Below are 23,710 nucleotides of genomic sequence, written 5' to 3'. Positions count from 1 at the left end.
TTACTCTCCCAGCCTCCCCCTTCCCCACAACCACCTGGTCTCAGTCCCTCCCATTCAGCCCCTCCAGGCTTTGCTTAGGATGCCCTCAGTCCTAACTGCATTCTCCCCAATACTGCCCACAACCTCCTCAATTCCAGCTGCCCCTTCTCTCTCCACCTACCAGGCCTGGCCCGGGCCAAGTCAATTCCAACGAAGACCTACTCCAATGAGGTGGTAACACTGTGGTACCGGCCCCCCGACATCCTGCTCGGGTCCACGGACTACTCCACTCAGATTGACATGTGGTGAGGACAGGTCGAAGTGTGGCAGGGGCCATGCGGTGAAGGGGGGTGGCTTGGTCACAACAGCCAACCGGCCAACTGCCTACATATTCACTGTGCCCTCCCTGCCCAGGGGTGTGGGCTGCATCTTCTATGAGATGGCCACAGGCCGGCCCCTCTTCCCGGGCTCCACGGTGGAGGAACAGCTGCACTTCATCTTCCGCATCTTGGGTGAGGAGGCATGAGCCCTAGGAGCTGTGGGGACATGCAGGGAGGCCCTGTGAGATGTTTAGGATAACTCCACTTCCCCGCCAGGAACCCCAACTGAGGAGACATGGCCGGGCATCCTGTCCAATGAAGAGTTCAAGACATACAACTACCCCAAGTACCGAGCCGAGGCCCTTTTGAGCCATGCACCCCGGTGAGGCTGGTGGGTAGGTGGGTGTTAGGGACCAGAGTACCCAAACTGAGTTTAAAACAGGTCCCCTTGTCCTTGTGGTAGACTTGACAGCGACGGGGCTGACCTCCTCACCAAGCTGCTGCAGGTGAGACGATCTTCCTGGGCCAGCCTTGGGGCCTAGCGGATTCCAGGTGTGGGGAAACAGGGAGCTACAGGGGCAGGATCTGGGGCGGGGAGGAAGAGAAGCCTACTTGTTGAAAGTGTCAATACTCCCCCATCCCAACACACACACTCAGTTTGAAGGTCGCAATCGGATCTCCGCAGAAGATGCCATGAAACATCCATTCTTCCTCAGTCTGGGGGAACGGATCCACAAACTTCCTGACAGTGAGTGGAGCTGGGGAATGGACCGGCTGGTGGGGGGCTTTGGGGAACAGGACTGCTGCAGATAGCTGGGCAGGTTGTGTTGGGCTCTGGCTCTGCCACCTTGGATGGGGTGGGGTGGGGTGGGGGGGTATGCCCTTGTTCACGTGTGTGATGTGTTGTTCATTACAGAAGAGTTTTTTAGTTTTCAGTTCCTGGAAATTTTCAAACGTACATAAAAACCGATGGAACATCACTTTACCTTTTAAAAAAAAGTAAATGTTGTGAAATAGATACTGAGAAATGATAGATCATAAGCATATAGCACAATGAATTTTTACAAACTAAACACCCGTGTAACCGGCATACAGGTCGAGAAATAGGATGTGAGAAGCTCCCCTGAAGTGCCCTCTTTTCTCCTTCAGTTATTCCTGGTATCCCCTCTAAAAGTTGCCACTAGTTTGACTTCTAAAGCATAGATATGCTTTCCCTGTCCCTGTCCCCTACAGAAATGGAGGCACATGGCGTGTTCCGTTATGTCTGACTTTTTAAAACTTTTTAATATGGACGTTTTAAAGTTAGATATATTTATATATTAGACCAAATAATATGATGAGTCCCCAGGTACTCCAACAAGTGATCAACTCATGGCCAATCAGGTTTTATCTATAATCACTCTGATTATTTTGAATCAAGTTCCAGATACATCATTCATCTATAAACAATTTCAGCATGTATCTCTAAAATATTTTCTTAAGCGTAACAGTAATACCATTATCACGCTAACATTTGATTGGATTAATCTCAATCAAATCCCAAACACCGGGCTTCCCTGGTGGCGCAGTGGTTGAGAGTCCACCTGCCGACGCAGGGGACACGGGGGTTCGTGCCCCGGTCCGGGAAGATCCCACATGCCGCGGAGCAGCTGGGCCCATGAGCCATGGCCGCTGAGCCTGCGCGTCCAGAGCCTGTGCTCCGCAACGGGAGAGGCCACAACAGTGAGAGGCCCACGTGCCGCAAAAAAAAAACAAAAAGAAAAATCCCAAACACCATCCATTGTCTAGACTTTATAGGTGGTAATCGCAGTATCACTGTCGCACTTGACAAAGTTAGTGATTTCTTGGTGTCATGTAATAGTCTATATTCCATTTTCCCTGGTTGTAGCTGGTTTGTGTGTGGGATTATTTGATGGATGAAAGTCAAGGCTCTCAAAGAAAAGGCAGCTTTTTCTAATTTCCCTGACGGGGCCACATGGGAGGTGGTCCTAGGTGGCCTCATGGGTCATGCCCCACTCCTGTCTCTCCTCCACCCACAGCTACTTCCATATTTGCACTAAAGGAGATCCAGCTACAAAAGGAGGCCAGCATTCGGTCTTCGTCAATGCCTGACTCAGGTAAGTGTACTTGTGGCCCTCACCCTCTTCCCTGCCCCGTCCACCTACCTGCTTGCTCACCAACAGCCATCTGCTCTGCTTTCCCCTGCAGGCAGGCCAGCTTTCCGAGTGGTGGACACCGAGTTCTAAGCCACAGACCGAGGCCCCAGCAGGCAGCAGCTGGAGGGATGCCATACCCCTCACAGGGCAGCCCCCAACTGCATCATCCTCCCTGCTTGCTGCCTGCCTACCTGCCTGACTCATGCTCGCCTGCCCACATGTCCCCTGCTGCCTGTCTGAACACCCGACCATTGGCCTGTTGGCCCACCCATTGGCCTGTCTGCTGGGTGCTAACAAAGTTCTCATCGTTCCTTCGCCTGATCTGTCTGTCTGTCTGTGTGTCTCTCTCTCTTTCTGTCTCGGTAGTTGCCGGCGGACAGCATGGCCGTGCCAGCCTCCCACACTGAGGCCAGGCCTATACCCCTCCCCATCATGCCCCACCCCCCGCAGGACCACTACCCCACGGCAAGCCAGGGGTCTGGAGCTAGCCCAGGCTGGGGATCTCGACTCAGACAAGACACGGTGATGCCTTGGGTCTGAGGCTCCCCTGTCTGCTTTCCTGCCTGCCCCACCTGCCTCATGTTGTGTGGGCCTTTTTCTTTTTGTTTGTTTCATTCATTGTTGTTTTTTAATTATTTTAAATGAGGTTTTCATTTTTTAAATGCAATATCTCTGTATACAGGCTGGCTGGGCCCCACCCACTGTGTGGCCCTCCCACAGTATTTTGTGCAATGAAGCCCCGCTCCCAGCCTTTCCATGGCAGGGACACAACCCCTATTCAAAACCCTGACCATCACCAGACCCTGGGGTCAGCTAAGGGAAAGCATGCCTCGACCACTCGCCTTCCGACCCCCACCTGCCATCCCCAGCTGCAGGGGGACTTGGGGACTACTGGAGATTCTCTGGGAGATGGATGAGGTGGGGGGCCCCCACTCTTTCCCTCCTGCAGTCCCATAGCAGGGGCCTCCTTCTCAGGGTCTCCCTAGCCCAGCCCTCCTGCCGCCATCCCACTCGGTGCTGTTGAGTAGGGCCCCTGCCAGGAACTGACCAACTCAGCGAGGAGCCATAGTGTGTATATGTACACAGGCAGGGACAGAGGGGCACATGGTGGGGGGGGGGGTGTGCCCAGGCGTTACCCCCTAACCCCTGGGGAAGATGAGGCAGGGCAGGGACAGTCTCTGGGGTCAGTCTCCAGATGGGTGGTTACCTCCCCTTCACTCTAAACCCTGGGGCCCTCAAATGGGGTGGGAGGGCAGGGGCCTTCCTAGGGCGGTTTGGGAGGGGTGGGTTCCTGAATGCACCATAATCGCTGTATGAAATATTAAAAAGTCTAAAGTGAAAAACCTGATTGCAAATCCCTGTGGGGGTGGGCTCAACCCAGGGTGAGTACTGGGACCTTGGAGAATTCATACCTGGTCCCCATCGTCTAGAAGAGCACTGGGAGTGGGCCAGGGACACGTCAGGACTATGAAAAAGGCATCTGAGGGGTTGCACACAACGGTGGAACATCGAGTTGAAGCAGGCAGGGCAGGCTGTATAAGAGCATAGGCTAAGGAGAGAGGAATCAGATTTACCTGAGAATATGCGGGAGCCAGATAGAGGGTAGACTGGTGGGTGTAGAGAGGCTGTTTGAAAGACACTTGGAAGGCCCAATAAAATGAGTTGGGGAGATGAGGCAGAGAGGCCCAGTATGACCAAGACATGTCTGGCTGGGAGCATGAGAAAGGCCAGTTGGAGAGGGAATATGAGAGGAGGGTAGATTTTGAACCACTGAGTAGATAGGGGAATGCTTTTAATACATGGATCAAATTCAGGAGTAGGGCCATTGATGGAATTGCATGTTTAGATTACTGGTGTCTAGGAAGTAATGGAAACCATGGACATGTATGAGATGACCCTGGGGAGGATGCAGTGGTTTGTGAGAGGCTAGAGGTCAAGAGACAGCCTGGGACTTGGTCTCAAGTCTAGGCTTTGATTTCCTCTGTCCTGGGAGTTCTAGCCCCTGTCCACCATCTTGGGCAAAGCCTAGGATAGACTTCCAGGCAGAAGAGGTAGGGTGGGCAGGCAAATGCTACAGGAGATGCAAGCTTAAGTGACTGGTTACTGAAGTCTAGCGGTGGCAGTGGCCGACGGACCTCTACTGTGTCCCTGTAAGCACTTTGGTGATAGCTTGCAGCCTTATAGTTCCATGATGGCTGCCATGTCCCCAAAGATGGGAAAGCAAGCAGGGAAAACATCACCCTCCCTACCTGACCGCATCCTTGTAACAGGGCTGAAACTTCCACAAGCTCGTCAGCGGACTTATGCCATCATTTGGCTAGAATCAGTTGACATGGCCACCTCTGGCAGCAAGGGAGGTGGGGAAAACGAAGACCTTGCAAAAGGGGACAAGATTGCCAGGCCGGACTAGAATTCATCCAACTGCTCTGGGAAGTGGTAGGGTACCTGGTGTGGGCAGATGTTGGTTTCTGGAAAACGGAGAAATCAAGTTTAGGCCTAGGGAGGGAGGCCTCTTGTTGGATTGTAGGAAGGATGGGCTATCAATTAAATGCGGAGGGGGAGTTTGCAGAGGGGCAATAAGAGTCAATTCAGAGAATCTGACAAGCTTCAGCTGGGCCTGAAGAGCAGCTATCTGCCATGTGCCAGACGGAACTCGAATGCCACTTCGGGGATCCCCAGGTGAAAGGGCTGCTCCCTTTCCTCCCTCAAAGTTTGCACAACTGAGTTGTGACCCCCTCACCTGTGCCAGGTCTGAGCTGGAGGCTGGAATCACAGTAATATACAATCCCTGCCCTGCAGAAGTTAACCGAAAACAGGTAAATCATAAGATCATGTGTATGGGTGGTAGTGGGATTTGAAATTGTGCAGGGAAAGGGTATTCTGGACCTGTGTGTGCCTGGGCCTAGGTGTGGAAAGGCAAGGTGTGTTTTTGCCTGTGGGTATGGGTGGTGATAGTGAAGGAAATCACTGAAACAGACCCAGAGTCATGAGCCTGTCTTGGGGAGTTTGTGATATGGTCAAGTGGGGACAGCCAATAGGCAGGTAGATGTAGAGAGCCAAAGAGGGAAATTTTAGTTATCACCAACATGTAGGGCTGGGAGTTCTAGCAGAGAAAAGGCTGGCATAGTCTAGTGCACTGGTTCTCAGCAGGAGATAATCTCCCCCACCCCCAGAGGACATCTGGCAGCGTCTGGAGACACTTTTGGTTGTGCCAACTGGTGGATGCTAGCGGGCAGAGGCCAGGGATGCAGCTAAACATCCTACAATGCTTCCTACAACAGAGAAATGTCAACAGTGCCTAAGCTGAAAAAACCCTGGCATGGTGGACTGGTTCTCAAACTTCTGGTCTCAGGATCCCTTTATATTCTTAAGAATTGAGGACATCCAAAGAGCTTTTGCTTATGTCATGCAGCCTCTGGAAAATTCCACCGCATGTGCAAGAGAGAATGACCATGAAAAAGTATTGTTGTGAATAGTTTTGACTTTGTGAACCCCCTGAAAGGGTTTCCTGAACCGGTAGAAAGCCTAGGACCACAGTTTGAGGATCTCTGGCCTGGTGTTTTAAGGTGCCAACTCTGGAACTGGAATTCCTGAGTTCGAACCACAGCTCCACTACTTACTAGGTGGGGCAAAGTGAATTAACGTTTCTGGTGCTCAGCATCCCCATTGTTGCCCATAGGCAACCTGCTGCCTAAGACTACTATTTACGTGCAATAAAACACCTAAACAGGGTCAACTATTATTAGTACTGCAACTCCAACAAATATACCTGGCCTGGGGCTGACTTGCCTTCAACACGTTTATCAAGAGAATGAATCTAGTTCACCCAGGGAAGAGGCCCGAAGGGCTGGGCGGCGCCCTGGAAGTGGTGACCTCTTTTGCATTAGGTTTTGATGGAAGGGAAGGGTAGTGCAATGAAATAAGGGTATTCTGGTCAGGCTAGCAAAAACGCCGCTCCCAGGATAGGGGCCCGCGGTCCCCAGCAGAGCATGGGACCGAGAAGACCTGGAACCTTTGTGTTCCTCTGAGCGCTCCCCAATACATGTCCTCGTCCACCCCGGGGACCTCTACCTGCACCTTCCACAGAACCGTTTGCCCCGACTCAACATGGCGTTAGAATCCCACAAGACACCTTTGTCTTTAGGTCCCAACTGGAGGCTTTACCCCGCCTATTCGTCGCAGAGATCACCGCCCAAGGTCCGATGCCCGCCTAGCCCCTCGACGCGTCCGAGCGGGGCTCCCTTTTCAAAATGGCAGTAGCCCCCCGGCTGTTTGGGGGGCTCTGTTTCCGTTTCCGGGGACAGAAGCCGGAAGTAGCATTTATGGGGACTTTTCCTATCCCCAGCTGCGATGACTGTGAGAGGAGGGCGAACGGCCATGGCGGCGGTGGCAGAGAGTCCGGCGGCTGCGGCTGCGGCCGAGGACCGAGAGCCACAGCGTAAAGCGGTGCCGGGCCTGGAGAGCCAGCGGCGCCAGATCGAGAACGGCGAGAATGGGCGAGGGCATCCGCTGCGGGCGGGCGAAAGCTGGTGAGGCGGAGCTGCGAATGGAGCCTCGGCTAGGGGGACGATGGAGGCGTTGGGGAAGGTGGGGGACGGGGCGGCGAAGGTCCGCAGGAGAGGTGCCGTGGGGCGGAGTGGCCTGTGAGACTGAGGACAAGAGACGCGGGGAAGTGCCTTGTCTGTGAAAGAGGCGGGGCCGGGCCTGTGTGGTGGAGCCTGCGGCCTGAGAACCGGATTGTTGTGGAGAGGCAGGGGGTCGGATATATATTTTTTAAACATCTTTATTGGATTAAAATTGCTTTACAATGGTGTGTTAGTTTCTGCTGTATTACAAAGTGCATCACCTATACGTATATATATATCCCCATATCTCTTCCCTCTTGCGTCACCCTCCCACGCTCCCTATCCCACCACTCTAGGTGGACACAAAGCACCGAGCTGATCTCCCTGTGCCATGCGGCTGCTTCCCACTAGCTATCTATTTTACGTTTGGTAGTGTATATATGTCCATGCCACTCTCCCACTTCGTCCCAGCTTACCCTTCTCCCTCCCCGTGTCCTCAAGTCCATTCTCTATGTCTGCGTCTTTATTTCTGTCCTGCCCCTAGGTTCTTCATGACCACTTTTTGTTTGTTTATTTTTTGGATTCCATATATATGTGTTAGCATACGGTATTTGTTTTTCTCTTTCTGGCTTCATTGTGTATGACAGACTCTAGGTCCATCCACCTCACTACAGATAACTCAGTTTCATTTCTTTTTATGGCTGAGTAATATTCCATTGTATATATGTGCCACATCTTCTTTATCCATTCATCTGTCGATGGACACTTAGGTTGCTTCCATGTCCTGGCTATTGTAAGTAGAGCTGCAGTGAACATTGGGGCGCATGTGCTTTTTTGAATTATGGCTTTCTCTGGGTATATGCCCAGTAGTGGGATTGCTGGGTTGTATGGTAGTTCTATTTTTAGTTTTTTAAGGAACCTCCATACTGTTCTCCATAGTGGCTGTATCAATTTACATTCAGGGGGGCGGATCTTGAGAAGAAAGGGCCACGGCGGCGGGGTCAGGGTCGCGTGGTGGAACTGAGAACCTGGGAAGGAGGTTTTCTCAGCAACAGAGCGGGGCAGCGTGGTCTGCGCGACGTAACGTAGCATTTGGGGGCGGCCCGCGGTGCTCCGCCGCGCCTGACAACGGAGGCGAGGCGGGTGATGTCAGGCGGAAGAGCGAAATCGGAGCCGAAAGGCTGAGGGGGGAGGGGAGTCGGAGCCTCCGTGACGGAGGGAGCTGGAGCCTGGGAACGAGGCTTGTGACGTAGGCCGAGGGGCGTGTCCTGGGGCAGAGGAAAGACTGCAGAGGGGAGGTGGTACCTTGTGAAGCAGAAAATGGCGCCTGCGAATGAGCAAAGTTTGTGACGCGGCGAGGTTTTTGCCTCTGGCCGAGCCCTTCTTCCCAGGACGGGAGAAAGTGCAGGTGATTGGCACGGGAGGGGCCTTCGATGTTACATTTGTTTTGTTTTGTAATGCTTTGTTTTTGTAATCAGGAACAAATAGCTTTTTAAAATGTCAACGCGTATCTTGATAAATCGGCTTGTTTAATTGATTTCTTTGCTAACCAGTGCTTGAAATGTACTGTTCCTGGGTTCATTTTATTTCTCGCCGAGTTGTATCTCGTTTTTTAAGTTGTGAAATACGTAAGACCTGTAAAGATTATATGAAACGTTTACGTAGCCCAGGTTGATGGACATTCTATAAAAATAAACGGCCTGTGCTCTTCAAAAATTTCAAGGTCGTGAGAGACAAAGGATGAAGAACTGTTCCAGACTGAAGAAATTAACGGGATTTAACGAGTCATGATAACTAAATGCAAAGTGTGATCCTGGGTTGGATCCCGGAGCAGAAAAAATAAATTATTTAAAAATAAGTTTTTTCTCATAAAATGAATTTTCTCTCTTTTACTGTAAAAGATATGAATGGGGAAATTGGTAAAATTTTACTAAGGTCTGAAGATTAGCTATTAGTACTGCTAATTCCTTGCTTTTGATAATTGTATTTTGAGTATGAAAGGGAATATCTTTGTTTTTAGGAAATACATGTCGAAATATTTAGGGGTAAAGAACCATCGTGTAAGCAAGCTTACTCTGAAATCGTTGAAAGAATGGCATATATAAAAACGTATTTAAAGAAATAATCGAGCAAATGGGTAAAATTTTAAATTTGGAGAATCTGGATGAAGGGCACGCGGGAATTCTTTGTATTATTTTTGCTATTTTTCTGAGTCTATTTCAAAGTTAAAAATTTAAAGAATAATAAAAAAATTTGTGAATTAATCACCTAGGTTAAGATTCAGACCGTTACCTTAAGAAATCCTTCTGTGCCCCTCCCAGATGAAGATCATCCCTCTCCCTGCCAGGGGAAGTTATTACCCTGAATTTTTAATTTCGTTAACGTTTCCCCACCATTGTATGCATCCCTAAATAGTATTTGTGGTCTAAGCTTTCATTTTATTGAGGATATATATGAAATCAGACTGGATGCACATGGTGTGCCCTTTGCATCATGTCAGGTGGGTACTCTGTATTCACATGACGTCATTGGTGATGTTAGCCTTGATCACTTGGTGAAGGTATCTGCTGGGTTTCTCCACTGTGCAGGTACTATTTTCCTCTTTCCGTACACAGTAATTCTTTTTAAAAATAATTTATGTCCATCCTTTCCTCAAAATGTTTTAACAGTCTTCCTATTTTATTCAATGTAACTGCTAAAATTCTTACAATGACTTGCAAGGCTTTAGGATTGCGAGGCTGGTCCCTGGCTCTGATCTTCTCCCATGCTCTTCTGATTTCCCTCCCCCTCACTTTCCCCATCCGGCCATGTTGGACTCTTGCTGTTCCTCGAACGCCTCAAGCATGCTCTCACCTGAGAGCCTTTAGGAGTGAGGTTTGCTCATTTTACAGAGTTATTTAATCACAGTACTAGCGAAATACATATTCCTGTTACTGGAGAGACAAGTTGAGATTCCCCAAATCGGAAATATGGAACTGAGCAGTTTGTTTTACCATTACACTATAGCTCTCCAGCAAGGCAAAACCTCAATCCATCCTGAGAATAAACAATAACAGGAACGTTTTTATAGCCCACTTGGAGGTGTTCAGAAGGGCGGGGGGGGCCTTTGGTTTCTGCCCCATCCTACCTTTACAGCCTTGTGACAATACCCTTTAAAATTATCCCACCAGTACCAGCTTTCCTCTTGGGGTGCTGAAAATGTTTTGGAAGTAGATAGAGGTTGTGGTTGCACAATGCTGAATGTACTAAATGCCATTGAATTGTTCACTTTTTAAATGGTTAATTTTATGTCATGTGAATAAAAAATTATGCTCTGTCAATAAAAAAAATTTATCCCATCGATGTTGGTTCAGTGAAGCCAGTTTATCTCTGCTTTTGTGGATAATATGCAGCATTTTTCCTTAGCTCCATTTTTTAATGCTTATCTAGAGCAGAGCACCTCAAGATTCTTTAATTTGCTGTCTATTTTATAGGGGTTTGCTGCAGTGGTCAGGAAATTTGTGCTTATAAAGCATTTCAAAGTCATGGACTAACCCCAAATCATATACCTAATATCCATATTAATATTTGCACCTTCTATCTTTTGTCAGCTGGCAGATTTGGGTGGGGGCATTTAATTAATTTGGCCATCTAAATTGATTTAATTTCTAGGAGAAGCTTAAATTTTAAGAGAAAATTCAAATCTGTGATAGTTTAGCTTCCTTGGCAAATTTTCGAGGATGAACCATCTAAAACAAATCTGGGATAGCTGGAGTCTCTAGGTCTGTGCAGGGTGGGGATAGTTTCCTAACAGAGGTAAGCAAGCATGAGGTTCTCTTTGCTCAGGTTAAGGAAGGTGGGTGGCTGGGTTCAGTATTGCAGAATCGACTGTGATGTGTGAAGGGGAAGCAACGTCTCACTGGAGCTTAAGAGACTAGCCTAGAAATGTTGAGGGTTTTCTGTCAATGGAGAAGTCTGCACAGCACGGGGAACCGTTACCTTTAATGAAGACCCTAGAACTAAACCGACTGAAATTTTCACACGTTTGGTTGGCGATTGCTGCTATAGCTCTTACACAAGGTAAATATGCTTTGGCCACTGGATCTAATGAAAGACTGAAAAAAACAACAGGCCTCTGACAATTCCCCTCTAATTGAGTCGGCACCCTTAGTACCTGTTCAGACTTTTTGTGAACCAAAAAGGGAAAGGAGTTTGTGAGTCTAGCGTCCTGGAGGGGGGAGCTTTTGGTAGACAGTTACTGTACTAGTCTTTGTTGCTTGAACATTATGCTTTTTAGCTTGAAAACTATGCAGTTATTGAAAGATATTTATATTAGTATATCTAATTATATATAATTAATAACTAATCTAGGAAGATAAACTTTCTTTTTGGTTTGTCATTTTTAAAAATATCAAGTTTGAAAAATGAAAGCTTTTCTGAAATTTTCAAGTTAATTAAAATTGGGGGAATTTTGGATAAACCTAATGATGCTATTATCATTCCTTTTATAGGGCAAAGGAGCAGATCTTTGTGGTATCTCCCAGAGATAGTTTAGACAGAAAAGAACATCTTAACAGTGTTATTATTCTGACTTTGGCCTGAATTTGTGAAAGACAAAGGAAGAATAGTTGTTTTTTAACAAGATATAAATTGAAGTAAAGACAAGAAATATTTATAGTCAACCTCGTAAAACACAGTGATAAATAACAAAGATTATTAGGAGCTTAACTTTTTTTTAAAGCAAGAATTCTTTTTTAAAAATGAGCTAAGGAGATGTCAGAAGGTACCAAGAGTTAACAGTAATTTGGTGACAGAAAAAGGAACTTCCAGTCTGGGCATAAATTAATGTAGTCATTTTACAGAAAAAGGCCCAAATTCTAATTTTTCTCCTTTGGTACATTATTCATGTAACAATTTATAGAAAGGATTTATTTATATGCCTGCCTTCTTATTTGTGTATGTAGGCTTATACAGATATATAAATAATAAATTTAGAACAATGTAATAGCACATTTACCATCTGAATAAGCTAACAACCTTTTAATAAAACAAGTAGGAAACCATCTCTTAGTTTACATCCATATTTCTATTTCTCTGTAATTATTATACCTAGTGTAATGATTAACCAGAATAACCAATATTTTCTCCAGACACAAGAGAAATCTAGAGGACAGACAATATTTTTAGTAATTTCTTTCCATAAGCACATATTTCATATCATTTTAACAAATTTGAGGAAACACAAACATAAGTGACTTTAGGAAGATCCATTTTATTTCTGTATACTAGCAACAAGACATTAGAAAGTTAAAGTTTGAAAGATACCATTTACAGTAGCAACCAAAAAAAATTGAAGTGTAGGAGTAAATAACAATGTGGTGCTTTTTCATTAGACAATGACAACTCTGTCATGACTGCCACCTGAGCTGACAGATTATGAGCCATCCCAATTCAGAGATGTTAAAAAAGTTTTTGTGTCTTTGAATTGAAAAAACATGCTAGTGATACTTTGTGAAAATTTATGTAAAACTTCAGTCTTCTATGATGGCTTTAGAAATCCAGGTTGTAGCCAGGTCTGGAGGTTTTGCTTACCACTCTAAAAAGTGATTTTAATGTTAATCTTCCTTAAAAATCTGCTTTTAAAAAAACCCACTGAGCTGTGGCTCCTTTTGCTTCGAAGGTCCCATTAACAATAAATTAGCTTTACTGAGTAACCTCATAGACCATCAATGGAGGCAATTAAAACCTTGAAGGGGAGGTGAAGGTACAGTGGCAGAGGGTAAGGTCCGCAATGGGGTTTTCTAGATGAGTGATGGGAAGTGTCTGTGGCTTGAGCCACTGGAGTGCGGAGGGTGTGTGTTTCTGGCATGAATGAAGTACGGGGTCTGTGGGGGTCACTGCAACCCCCAAAATAAATAACTGAATAAAAAACAACCCACAGAAAAGTTTGCCTATTTGGGCAACATGTGACTATTCCAGGGTTTTTCTATCTCCCCATCCCCCTACCTTTCTGATCCTTTTTTAAACAAAGAAAAGTTGCCATTTTAAGGAATCCAATTTATAGAGTTAAATCGCTGGAAAACTGTTACGTATTTTTTATCAGTTTTGTAATTTTTTTAAAAAGTGTTTATTTGAGGCTGTTAAATACTTGGGACAGCCTTTTATGTGTCAACAATTCCATAGCAGGGACTTCCCTGGTGGTCCAGTGATTAAGATTCCGCACTTCCACTGCAGCGGGCAAGGTTCGATCCCTGGTCTGGGAACTAAGATCTTGCATGCCACGGGTGGGCGCAGCCAAAAAAAAAAGAAAAAAAAAAATTCCATAGCAGAGCAGGTTTGTGTTGGAGTTGGAGGGGGGAAGGAGGATTACGTGTACATGAACTTTTTTGTCTAAGCCCTGGGATCAGAACAGTAACAGCTAATGTTCATTTAGCACTTATTATATGTCAAGTATTTTGCAGACTTCAGAATTTCTCATGACATTTTACAAAGGCAGATTTCAACAGTCCTAAATGTTTATCCTAGTAGTGCATATAAAAGTCTCCTTTAAAAGAGAATAGGTCAAACTGCACTTAAAGGTGGTTCAGGTGGTAAATTTTATGTTTTAACCACAGTTTTACATAAAGAGTGAGCTAGTCACCATACACTTAGAAATTTACTCTAAAGCCAAAATAAATCCTAAATAAGAAATTATTTTTAAGATGGCAGTATACAGTTTTTGAAGGAAAACTTTATGATTCCTTTAGCAGTTGAAATTCTTTTTGATTTCTGAGCAGGTTTTCAGAATTTAACAATCCATTTCTTAGCCGAAGATTTTTGTATCCTTTACAAACACTGCACATTTAACAAATGGCTAAGTCTTACAACATTAGCTGCAAGTAAGTTATTTTGAACCTAATTTGACTGTGTTACCCCACAGACTAATACAAGTGAATTATTGTTTATTCCATAATAAAATCTCCTGTTTTCTGGCCCCATGGGTATGGGTATGGGTTTTGGTTTTTTTTTTTGCCGTTATTGAGCACACTTTCTGTTTTTAATCATCAAATCTCTTTTAGTATCCTAAGAAGTTAAGCATTCTATCCAAATCTGGATTTCACTGAATACATTTTGCTTCTAATTTATTTTTATATGATGCTGAAAATTTTTTTAAATGTTGAATTCTGGGAAGAATTTCTTTTTTTAATCGGAAATATAGTTGGCGTATAGCGCTGTATTAGTTTCAGGTGTTCATGAAACTTGTCATCTTGACTTGTAACATGTTGATACTTTTAGTCTAATAACCGTGTGAAGTGGTACCACTAACCCCCAGATAGCCGTGTGACACCCCTGTCACCTGTCTGGTCCAGGTTCCTCGTGGAGCAGCACTGGTACAAGCAGTGGGAAGTATACGTGCAGGGAGGAGACCAGGACCCCAGCACCTTCCCTGGCTGCATCAACAATGCTGAGCTCTTTGAAGGTACCAGGCTTCTGCCTCCCAACATCAGCCAAGCCTGGACTTCTTGTCATCTTTGTCCCCGCAAATGATCATGAGCCCCTTTTCTGTGCTAGGTCATTGGTGAGATGGCCAGAGTGACTCATCACTTTCCTTCCCTGATTGTTCCTCTGCCACCTCCCCCCGCCCTCCTGCAGACCAGGTAAACTGGCGCCTCAAGAAGGGACTGGTGGAAGGTGAGGACTATGTGCTGCTCCCAGCGGCTGCTTGGCATTACCTGGTCAACTGGTATGGTCTAGAGCATGGCCAGCCTCCCATTGAACGCAAGGTATAGTGGGTGGGGAGGGTGCTGGGGGGTGGCTTTTATAGGGTGGGGAGCGTAGGAGGAAGGCCTCCATAGGCCCAGGATGGGTCCAGACCTGTGTGTTCACGTATGCTGTATCCATACACCTGGGTCTGCCCTCTCCTCCTCTCCCAGGTCATTAGATGGTATCTTGCTGTGTCCCCTGCATTTGCTCGCCTGTGTGTGCTCCCCTCACAGAGCCTCGTACGTGTGTCTATGCCATGTGTGTTTGTCTGTGTGGATGTTCCTCTGATCTCAAAGGTCGTCGTTCCTGTGTCCATGTGTGTGTTGGGTGGGTACACCTGTGTGTGCACCCTTCCCTCCTTCCAGGTCGTGGAGCTGTCCAACATCCAGAAGGTTGAAGTGTACCCAGTAGAACTGCTGCTCATCCAGCACAGTGATATGGACACAGCTCACACCGCTCAGTTCAGCCGCACAGATTCTGTTGGTGAGTCTGAGGGTCGCGGAATGAGTTGGCATTCCCAGCCACGGTCACAGCTCGGTGACCTAAGGAATCTGATGCCAAGATGGGTGGATCCTCCAGGGTCCCAGGAAGACCTTGAATGTGCTCCATCACCCTCCACAGACCTAGTTCTGCGCACCGCTCAAGAGCAGTTTCTGGTGAGCCCCCAAGAAGAGACACGGCTGTGGATCAAGAACGCGGAGGGCTCTTTTGAGAGGTTGTGCAACACACGTGTCACAGTGCTTGACGCCGCTCTCAAGACTGGGCAGGTAAGGGTGGGGAGGACTTCTTGGCCCACCACCCGTGCTCAGGTTGGGGGAAGTGAGGGCTAGGTGTCCGTGGACCCTCCATGAATGCCTTTCCTGATCTTTACTCCTCTTCCTCCAACCCAGGTGGTCATCATGGAGACCCGAAACAAGGATGGCACTTGGCCCAGCGCACAGCTGCCCGCCATGTGAGCCCTTGGGGTTTCCAGTCCAGAGTGGGATCCCACAGTAGGCAGAACAACTGAGCCCAAGAGCACATTCCACCCACAAGTAGTAGGTCCTCAGCTGATAAGAGTTTCTCATCCGTCCCAGGAGCAGCGCGTCGGAGGAGGATGAGGACTTCCAGGGCCAGCCGGGCATCTGTGGTCTCACCAATCTGGGCAACACGTGCTTCATGAACTCGGCCCTGCAGGTTGAGCCATTAGGTCTAGGTCTGGCACTGCGCAGGGATGGATTTGAGCGTTGGAGATTGGGGACAGAGCTAGGGGGGTATTGCAGGGCAAGGGGTCAGTTGGAAGCTGGGGCCCCACAGTCTGGCTCGACATGCCCACGTTACTTTCTGAAACGTTAATGCCTCTTCCTTCCACTTGCTCCCTGCTTTCCCTTGTCTTCTCTCCTTCGTCACCACATTCTTCCTTCTCCTGAAATTCTTCTCTCCCCTACTTCCCTGCCCCTTCTCTTTCTTTCCCCTTCCTCCTGTCTCCCTTTCCTCTGTCCCCCACCTTGGTTACCTCTCTCGCCTCTTCATGCACCTGGCCCCTGCCTTCTGCAGTGCCTCAGCAACGTGCCACAGCTCACCAACTACTTCCTCAAAAACCGCTACCTGGAGGAGCTCAACTTCTGCAACCCACTGGGCATGAAGGGGGAGATCGCAGAGGCCTATGCGGACCTGGTGAAGCAGGCGTGGTCCGGCCACCACCGCTCCATCGTGCCCCACGTGTTCAAGGTGTGGCTCAGCCCTGGCCGGTTCCTCTGTGCCCCCACCCCCCAACTCCCTCACGCTCTGACGGCCCTGCCCATCTTCTCAGACCAAGGTCGGCCACTTTGCGTCCCAGTTTCTGGGCTACCAGCAGCATGACTCACAGGAGCTGCTGTCGTTCCTCCTGGATGGGCTGCACGAGGACCTCAATCGTGTTAAGAAGAAGGAATATGTGGAACTGTGCGATGCTGCTGGGAGGCCAGATCAGGTGGGCGCTCCTGGAAGACCCCCATCCTGAGAGCCTCATTAAAGCCACTAGGGCCTCTGCCTCAGGAATTTTCTGGCCTCCCTGGAGTATCCCGCACACCACCATTTTCTATTAAGCTCCTCTTCCCTGACCTCGGTCCCAACCTTGGCTCCAACGCCACATCTGCGCTCACGCCCAACCCAGAGTTAACCCCCACCTGGTCTCCTGCCCCAAATAATCCCCGGCCCCGACAGTGAACGCAGTCTCCAGATAGCCCTCACTGTAACTCTGCCTCTGGACTTTACCGGTGGCCGTAACCTTAACTTTAATCCCATGCACATCCACCCCATACCATGGTTTTCCCCGGCCCCGGGCAAGCCTCACCACCCACCATGGCACTCAACAGGAGGTTGCTCAGGAGGCCTGGCAGAACCACAAACGGCGGAACGATTCTGTGATTGTGGACACTTTCCATGGCCTCTTCAAGTCCACGGTGGTGTGCCCTGATTGTGGCAACGTGTCTGTGACCTTCGACCCCTTCTGCTACCTCAGTGTCCCATTGCCTATGACCCACAAGAGGGTCATGGAGGTCTTCTTTGTCTCCATGGACCCCCGCCGCAAGCCAGAGCAGGTACGGGGGGAATGGGGACAGGGGACGTAATGAGGGACATGTAGTCAGAGTTCGTTTGATTACTCTGTCGTACCTCAGGGTTTCCTTCACTAACTCACCACACATCCTTCTGCTCTTTTGTGGATACCGTTCCTCCCTCAGCACCGGCTCGTGGTCCCCAAGAAAGGCAAGATCTCGGATCTGTGTGTGGCTCTGGCCAAACACACTGGTGTCTCGCCAGAAAGGGTGAGGCTCTGCAGATAGAAGGAGGGTGGGATTCAGGGGCAGGGGGGCAGAAAGAGGCAGAAGGGCCTGGGGGAGACCTGGCAGAATGACCGGTCCCCTCTCTGCATCCCATTCTCAGATGATGGTGGCCGATGTTTTCAGTCACCGCTTCTATAAGATCTACCAGCTGGAGGAGTCTCTGAGCAGCATCTTGGACCGAGATGATATCTTCATGTGAGTGAGAGGACGAGGGGAGATGAGGGCTTCTCAGGAACCTCCTCCGTTAACCACCTTCCCTCTCCCTTCCTCGGCCTGATTCACAGGGCACCTGCACAGCTCGGGGCTTCGGCCATGTGCCTTAGTGGGGCAGGGGGCTAGGGGCTGTCAGTGAGTGGGGCGACACATCCTTATACAGGGCGTCCTTGGGTGTTTTCCTCCTTGTTATGTGAGGGAGGCTCCTGTTTCTTTATTTTATTCAGCACTTAACTAGTACCTTGTATGTACCCGATGCTGATCTGCACTCCTTACTCACATTGCATGCCTCAAAAACCAAGTGATTTTTGAAATGGGGAACACTAAGATGCTTTCTGAACATAAGAACATTCAGAGCAAGTTTGAAATCTTTGGGTAACTAAAATAGAAGATGCTTTATGAGTAGAAAAATTTTTGTAAACCAAGCAGTTTAGTTTTCCAAAAAGAAAATGGTTTTAGATCCCTGTGTCACAAAAAATTTTTGTCAACTCCCTCAGTGCGCTGATAACACCAAAGTACTTTATCTAACATCACATAAACAAAGGGCTGTGTAAATCATCCAACAGTTTGTAAAATACAGAACCCTGGGTAACTCTTCGGACCCTTTTAAAAATATTTTCAGGCTGTGAGTGGTGAGTGGCTGGAGCAACTGGGGTAGAATCCTCGAATCCCTCTTGGGTGTCCTGATCAGGCATGACCTGATGTCCATCCCCCACAGATACGAGGTGTCAGGCAGGGCTGCTATTGGCGAGAACTCCAGAGAGGACGTTGTGCTTCCTATCTACCTGCGGGAGCGCACCCCAGCCCGGGACTACAACAATTCTTACTATGGCCTGATGCTCTTTGGGCACCCGCTCCTGGTGTCGGTGCCCCGGGACCGGCTCTCCTGGGACGCCCTGTATCACATCCTGCTGTACCGCCTCTCGTGAGTCTGCTGTTTGGGGTCAGGCAGGGAGGTGGGGTCAGAACTCAGATCCGGGCGTCTAGCTGCTTAGTTGCCACTTCCCGTCTGCATCCAGAAGACAGCTCAAACTTAACATGGCCAGAGAGGAACGTGTAGGCTTTTTTCTTTCTCTAAATTTCTGACTTTGCACCACTTCTCCTAGGTGCTGGGGATACACAGAGGTGAACAAGACAGACAAAATGCAGACTTCATCTTGTACTTAATTGTCTCTTCCTTGGAGAGGCTTGGTTGTTTGTGTTTTTACTGATAGATTTTCATTGTGCTTAAAATCCAGAGTCCTTACCAAGGCAAACAACAGTGCGTTATCTGGCTTCACCTCTCTCTCATGTTGCACTTACAAGTGCTTCTCAGAGGCCTTCCCTGATGGAAATTTACAGCTGATTGTGTGCCTGTTTACCAGTGGCTTATCATACTTAAGATCCACGCTCCTTAACTGTGGCACACAAGATCCTACATTGTCAGGCTGCCTCTTCCCGTGTCCCTCTGGCATCTCCTGAGACCTTCCGGGCTCCTCCTTAAGAACTGTTTGTGTGTGGGTTTACCAGTAGCTTCCCATCATAAGCAAAGTAGGATTCTGGGCTCTGTCCTCCCTGCCCTCGGGTCCCTCCTTGAGAGTCTCCTCTGCTCTGTCGGCAGACGCTATGTGACCAGACCCAGCTCGGATGACGAGGATGATGGGGATGAGAAAGGTGAGGAGGAGAAAGGAGAGAGGATCGGCAAGGATGAGGGTCTGTACAAGCAGCCCCATGGCCTGAGGGAGGGTCAGGGGGTTTGGGGTCGGTCTGATCCACACAGGGTCCACATGGATGTGTATTGCAGCTCAACCCCCTGGGGCTCACACATTTCCACCTCTGACATCCTCTCCTGTCCCAGCAGACCTGGAGGATAAGGACAACCTCCCTAAGGCTGGACATGTGGCTGGGGGCAGCTCCCAAGACCCTGGGCCGGAGCAGGCTGGGCCCAGCTCTGGAGTCGCGGGTGGGAGCCGGGCCCCCGTGGACAACTCCCCTGGACCATCCCACTGGCCCCAGAGAGCACGGCGCAAACACCTCTTCACCCTGCAGACAGTGAATTCCAATGGGACCAGCGACCGCTCGACCTTCAACGAGGATACCCATGGTGTCTCCTTCAGCTGTGAGCCAGGGTTGGGGAGGCGGGAGGGGGGTGTGCTTGGCAGCAGGGCCCATGACCACCTCCCCTCGCCCCCAGCCCAGCCGTACATTGCCATCGACTGGGAGCCAGAGATGAAGAAGCGTTACTATGACGAGGTGGAGGCTGAGGTAAACGAGATCCTGGGGATGGGAGGCACTTTCACCTTGCGCTACACACAAAGTCCATGCTCTTAACCACTCGGTGTGTGTCTTCCACCCCGACTCCTTTTTATCCCCCACAACCCCCATCCTCATACCTGGCTGTCCATTCCCCCAACCTAGGGCTACGTGAAGCATGACTGTGTTGGGTACGTGCTGAAGAAGGCTCCGGTGCGGCTGCAGGAGTGCATCGAGCTCTTCACCACCACTGAGACCCTGGAGAAGGAAAACCCCTGGTGAGGGCCCAGAACAGGGCCTCTGGGGGTGCAGTTGGGTGGGACCACCTCCCCCAGTCCGTCACCACTAAATACACCTCCTTCCCCCTCCCCCTCACTCGAAGCCTTCCTGCCACTCTGGCCACCAACACCCCAAGCCTATTCCTACCTCAGAGCCTTTGCCTGGGCTGTTCCTTCTCCCAGGGTCATTCTTCCTCTAGTTATCTACAGGATTTGACCTCCATTTTGCTCAGGTCTGTGAGCAAATGTTACCTCCTCAGAGAGACCTTCTCTTACTCTTCTGTTAAAAGCCACTCCTCTCCCAGCCATCAGCTCCCTCCATTCCCTCTTTCTAGCTCTGTAACGCCACTTGATGTCACCTCCTAGATCCCCTTTTGCATCGTTTTTTTGTATTTTCTGTTAGAGTGAACCCCTTAAGGGGGAAGACTTTTAAGTGTGTCTCTTCTCACTGATTATAATGGTGTGGGCTGTGCAGTAGATACTCATTAGATCCTTGCAGAATAAACAAAACAGAAAAAGAGAACCAAAAAAGACAAAACCAGTCTAAAAAATAAGAGCGGCATCTCCATGGAGCAGAAAGGGAATAGAAATACAAAGTAGTGCCAAAGGACTCAACAGTAGACCGTCAGTAAATACCTGGCGAGTGAGTCAGTGAATAAAATAGAAGAGAGAAAACTGGAGTGAGAGAGGCAGGCTCTAAAAGAAGACTAGTGTCTCACAGACTGGAAGCCAAACAAAAACACACGCCAGTACAAAAGTGTATACAGTGGGGAGTTGGTGAGTACTTGGTAGGATTTTAACGTGTCAAGAGAGCAAACTAGAGTAACAGGCAGGCTAGGAGTAAGAGCAGCATCTCTGGACGAGACGTGGCCCACGAAGGCCGCACGGCACAAAGAGCATGCGGTAGGTGCTCAGAAAGTGTCTGTGTCCTGACTCGGGCTCCATCTCTAGGTACTGCCCCAATTGCAAGCAGCACCAGCTGGCCACCAAGAAGCTGGACCTGTGGATGCTGCCGGAGACGCTCATCATCCACCTGAAGCGCTTTTCCTACACCAAGTTCTCCCGCGAGAAGCTGGATACCCTTGTGGAGTTTCCTATCCGGTCCGGGGCCCGGGGAGGCTGGCTGTGGGGGGAAGGCAGGCAATGGGGAAGGGGGCGCCAGCAGTGTTAACCCTCTCCCCACCCACAGGGACCTGGACTTCTCCAAGTTTGTCATCAAGCCGCAGAACGAGTCGGCCCCAGAGCTGTACAAATATGATCTCATTGCAGTTTCCAACCATTACGGGGGCCTGCGGGATGGACACTGTATGTGCCAGGCTGTGGCAGGGCCGTGTGCTGGGGGGTCAGGATGTCCCCAGTGGGTGTCCCCAGATGTGTGAACGGGTGGCGAGGTCATTAGGGTGGGAGGAGTGAGAGCGGACGTGGATGCCTCTTAGGGGCAGGAGGGTGGGTGAGGACAGCTTCCCCTCTTTTATAGACACGACATTTGCCTGCAACAAGGACAGCGGTCAATGGCACTACTTCGATGACAACAGTGTCTCACCTGTGACTGAGAATCAGATTGAGGTGTGATTTCCATCCTCCCTTCTCCCGACACCCTCCTCCCCGATCCACACTGACTCCTGTCCTCTCCTTGCAGTCCAAGGCAGCCTATGTCCTGTTCTACCAACGCCAGGATGTGGCACGTCGCCTGCAACCCCAGCCCAGCTTATCTGACCCCCCAGCGTCCCCAGCCTTTGGTACCCCAGCCAACTCTGAGTTCATGGATGTAAATTGAGGGGCCCTGGCCCTGCCACAGGGAAGGTAGCCATCTCTGCTCTCTTCCTTCCCAGCTCCACCCCTGTCCTCTTACCTGTGTTAGGTGCCCCATGCCAGATGCCACAGGCTTAGTCGTGGCTACTGTTCTCCTGTGCTGCTATATTGCTTTCTCTTGGGGAAGAAGAGGTCATGTCTCCTTCCAGCAGTGTGTTCCCTACCTGTGTTTGCCCCTTAGAGCATTAACCCTCCCTTCTATTCTCTATTTATGGTTGTCCCCTTCCCTCTTGTCCTCAACCTGGGGTGAACTGAGGGGTTGGTGGTGGGATGCACCTGAACACAGAGTGTATTTTCTTATTGAGACTCTGTACTTTCTGCTGTGTACATATAAACGTGCCAGTGTGTTCCTTGGCAGTGTGGGTTTTTTTCTTTTAACATACTTACCAAGCACCAGTTTTATGCCTGTGTGCTTACTGAATGCCAGGTGTGTGATGGCTGCTGCTCTGAGTGCACCATCTCTGTGCCAGGTACTATTCTAAGTGCTTCTGAAGCACCATCTGCGCATCAGACACGATTCTCAGCACCAACTGCATGCCCAGTGTTTCCCAAAGCATTTTGGAAATATCGACTCATAATCCTCACAACAGTCTCACGCAGGAGTTGTCATCGCCAATTTCAGATGGGGAAACAGATACAGAGGTCAAGTAATTGCTCGAGCTAGGTCCAGAGGTCAGTACACCTTATCAGTTACACGGCAGTAGTCCTGGAGGGGACGTTTAACCTCCCTGGACCCAGGATGGAAATCTTTGTGGACATGACCTGCACTACAGGTGATGTGGGAAAGGTGTGCCTGGAACAGACAGGCATCCGTGTGGGCAAATGGGTGGTTTCCGGACATAAAAGATACTAACCAGACCACCTCGCAGGCCCCCAGTAGTGTCCTCTGAGGAGTGGGTACATCTGGCCCAAGCCATACAAACTGACAGGACAGGTGTGCTGTGTTTGTGTCGCCCCTATGCTTAGCCTCCCGCCATGACTGCAGCTCCCCCACCAGGCAGGGTCCCTTCAGCCTCATGCCACAGAAGAGTGAGGTGGTGCACCTAGCACAGAATGGGTGCAGCATAGTGTGTCTGAGCATAAGATGCCACCTAAGCACTGCACAGCCCCCACCTGAGCCCTCCCGTAGGCACCAGCTGTCACCTCTGAGAAACGGCTCTTGTGGGGACAACCTTGGGGCAGCGTGGAGTGGACAGATGTGCAGTATCTGGATGTAGACAAGCACCCCAACCCTTCACACTGAGGAAGGGAATCCTGATCAGGACGGCTGAGAGACCATTCCCATGGGAAGGGTCTCCTCATTCCCCTCAGCCTGCTGCCTTTGCACTGGACCTGGCAGCCTCCCCCCGCCCCCACCTCCAGCTTTATCACCTACAAATCTCCGGTCATGCTGTTGACACAGGCAAGAATCGAGGTAGTTGCTGTGAGGAGCTCAGCTCAAACTGACTTAAGCGAAAAGCACAGAAATACTAGTTAAAGGTATGACTGGATCCAGGAACTCATAAGCTGTTGTTTAATCCTCACGAAGACTATATGGTTTAAGCACTGTTACCCCATTTTGCAGATGAGGAATCAGGCGTAAAGAGCTGGTTCAAAATGAGACCTCAGGGCTTCCCTGGTGGCGCAGTG

General features: G+C 49.2%; 1 protein-coding gene across 6 annotated transcripts in view; it reads left to right on the top strand.

Moving 5' to 3' along the window:
• LOC132418443 (cyclin-dependent kinase 16) overlaps positions 1 to 22,430 on the top strand; it is a 30,221-nt gene extending 7,791 nt beyond the window's left edge. For 2 of the 6 annotated variants that reach the window (XM_060002293.2, XM_060002292.2), the window contains exons 10-36: positions 164 to 284; positions 394 to 491; positions 576 to 681; positions 763 to 805; positions 957 to 1,047; positions 2,339 to 2,416; positions 6,801 to 6,984; positions 14,349 to 14,458; positions 14,632 to 14,762; positions 15,108 to 15,225; positions 15,322 to 15,509; positions 15,633 to 15,694; positions 15,819 to 15,918; positions 16,279 to 16,452; positions 16,535 to 16,693; positions 17,079 to 17,303; positions 17,445 to 17,528; positions 17,647 to 17,741; positions 18,478 to 18,684; positions 19,360 to 19,412; positions 19,600 to 19,857; positions 19,933 to 20,003; positions 20,157 to 20,269; positions 21,221 to 21,370; positions 21,459 to 21,574; positions 21,747 to 21,835; positions 21,909 to 22,430. In XM_060002293.2, coding sequence (XP_059858276.1) covers positions 164 to 284; positions 394 to 491; positions 576 to 681; positions 763 to 805; positions 957 to 1,047; positions 2,339 to 2,416; positions 6,801 to 6,984; positions 14,349 to 14,458; positions 14,632 to 14,762; positions 15,108 to 15,225; positions 15,322 to 15,509; positions 15,633 to 15,694; positions 15,819 to 15,918; positions 16,279 to 16,452; positions 16,535 to 16,693; positions 17,079 to 17,303; positions 17,445 to 17,528; positions 17,647 to 17,741; positions 18,478 to 18,684; positions 19,360 to 19,412; positions 19,600 to 19,857; positions 19,933 to 20,003; positions 20,157 to 20,269; positions 21,221 to 21,370; positions 21,459 to 21,574; positions 21,747 to 21,835; positions 21,909 to 22,046 — 3,362 coding nt within the window. In that variant the 3' untranslated portion in view covers positions 22,047 to 22,430. Of the gene's footprint in view, positions 1 to 163; positions 285 to 393; positions 492 to 575; positions 682 to 762; positions 806 to 956; positions 1,048 to 2,338; positions 2,417 to 2,507; positions 3,708 to 6,800; positions 6,985 to 14,348; positions 14,459 to 14,631; positions 14,763 to 15,107; positions 15,226 to 15,321; positions 15,510 to 15,632; positions 15,695 to 15,818; positions 15,919 to 16,278; positions 16,453 to 16,534; positions 16,694 to 17,078; positions 17,304 to 17,444; positions 17,529 to 17,646; positions 17,742 to 18,477; positions 18,685 to 19,359; positions 19,413 to 19,599; positions 19,858 to 19,932; positions 20,004 to 20,156; positions 20,270 to 21,220; positions 21,371 to 21,458; positions 21,575 to 21,746; positions 21,836 to 21,908 lie in introns of those variants that run through there. The other 4 variants (XM_060002291.1, XM_060002290.1, XM_060002289.1 and 1 more) reach the window with 4 other exon arrangements.
• The last annotated feature ends 1,280 nt before the right edge of the window (positions 22,431 to 23,710 follow it).

The sequence above is a fragment of the Delphinus delphis genome, chromosome X (genome assembly GCF_949987515.2).
Source record: "Delphinus delphis chromosome X, mDelDel1.2, whole genome shotgun sequence".
NCBI lineage: Eukaryota > Metazoa > Chordata > Mammalia > Artiodactyla > Delphinidae > Delphinus > Delphinus delphis.
Note: the sequence above shows the minus strand (reverse complement) of the source record. Positions and strands in the feature narration are given on the sequence as shown.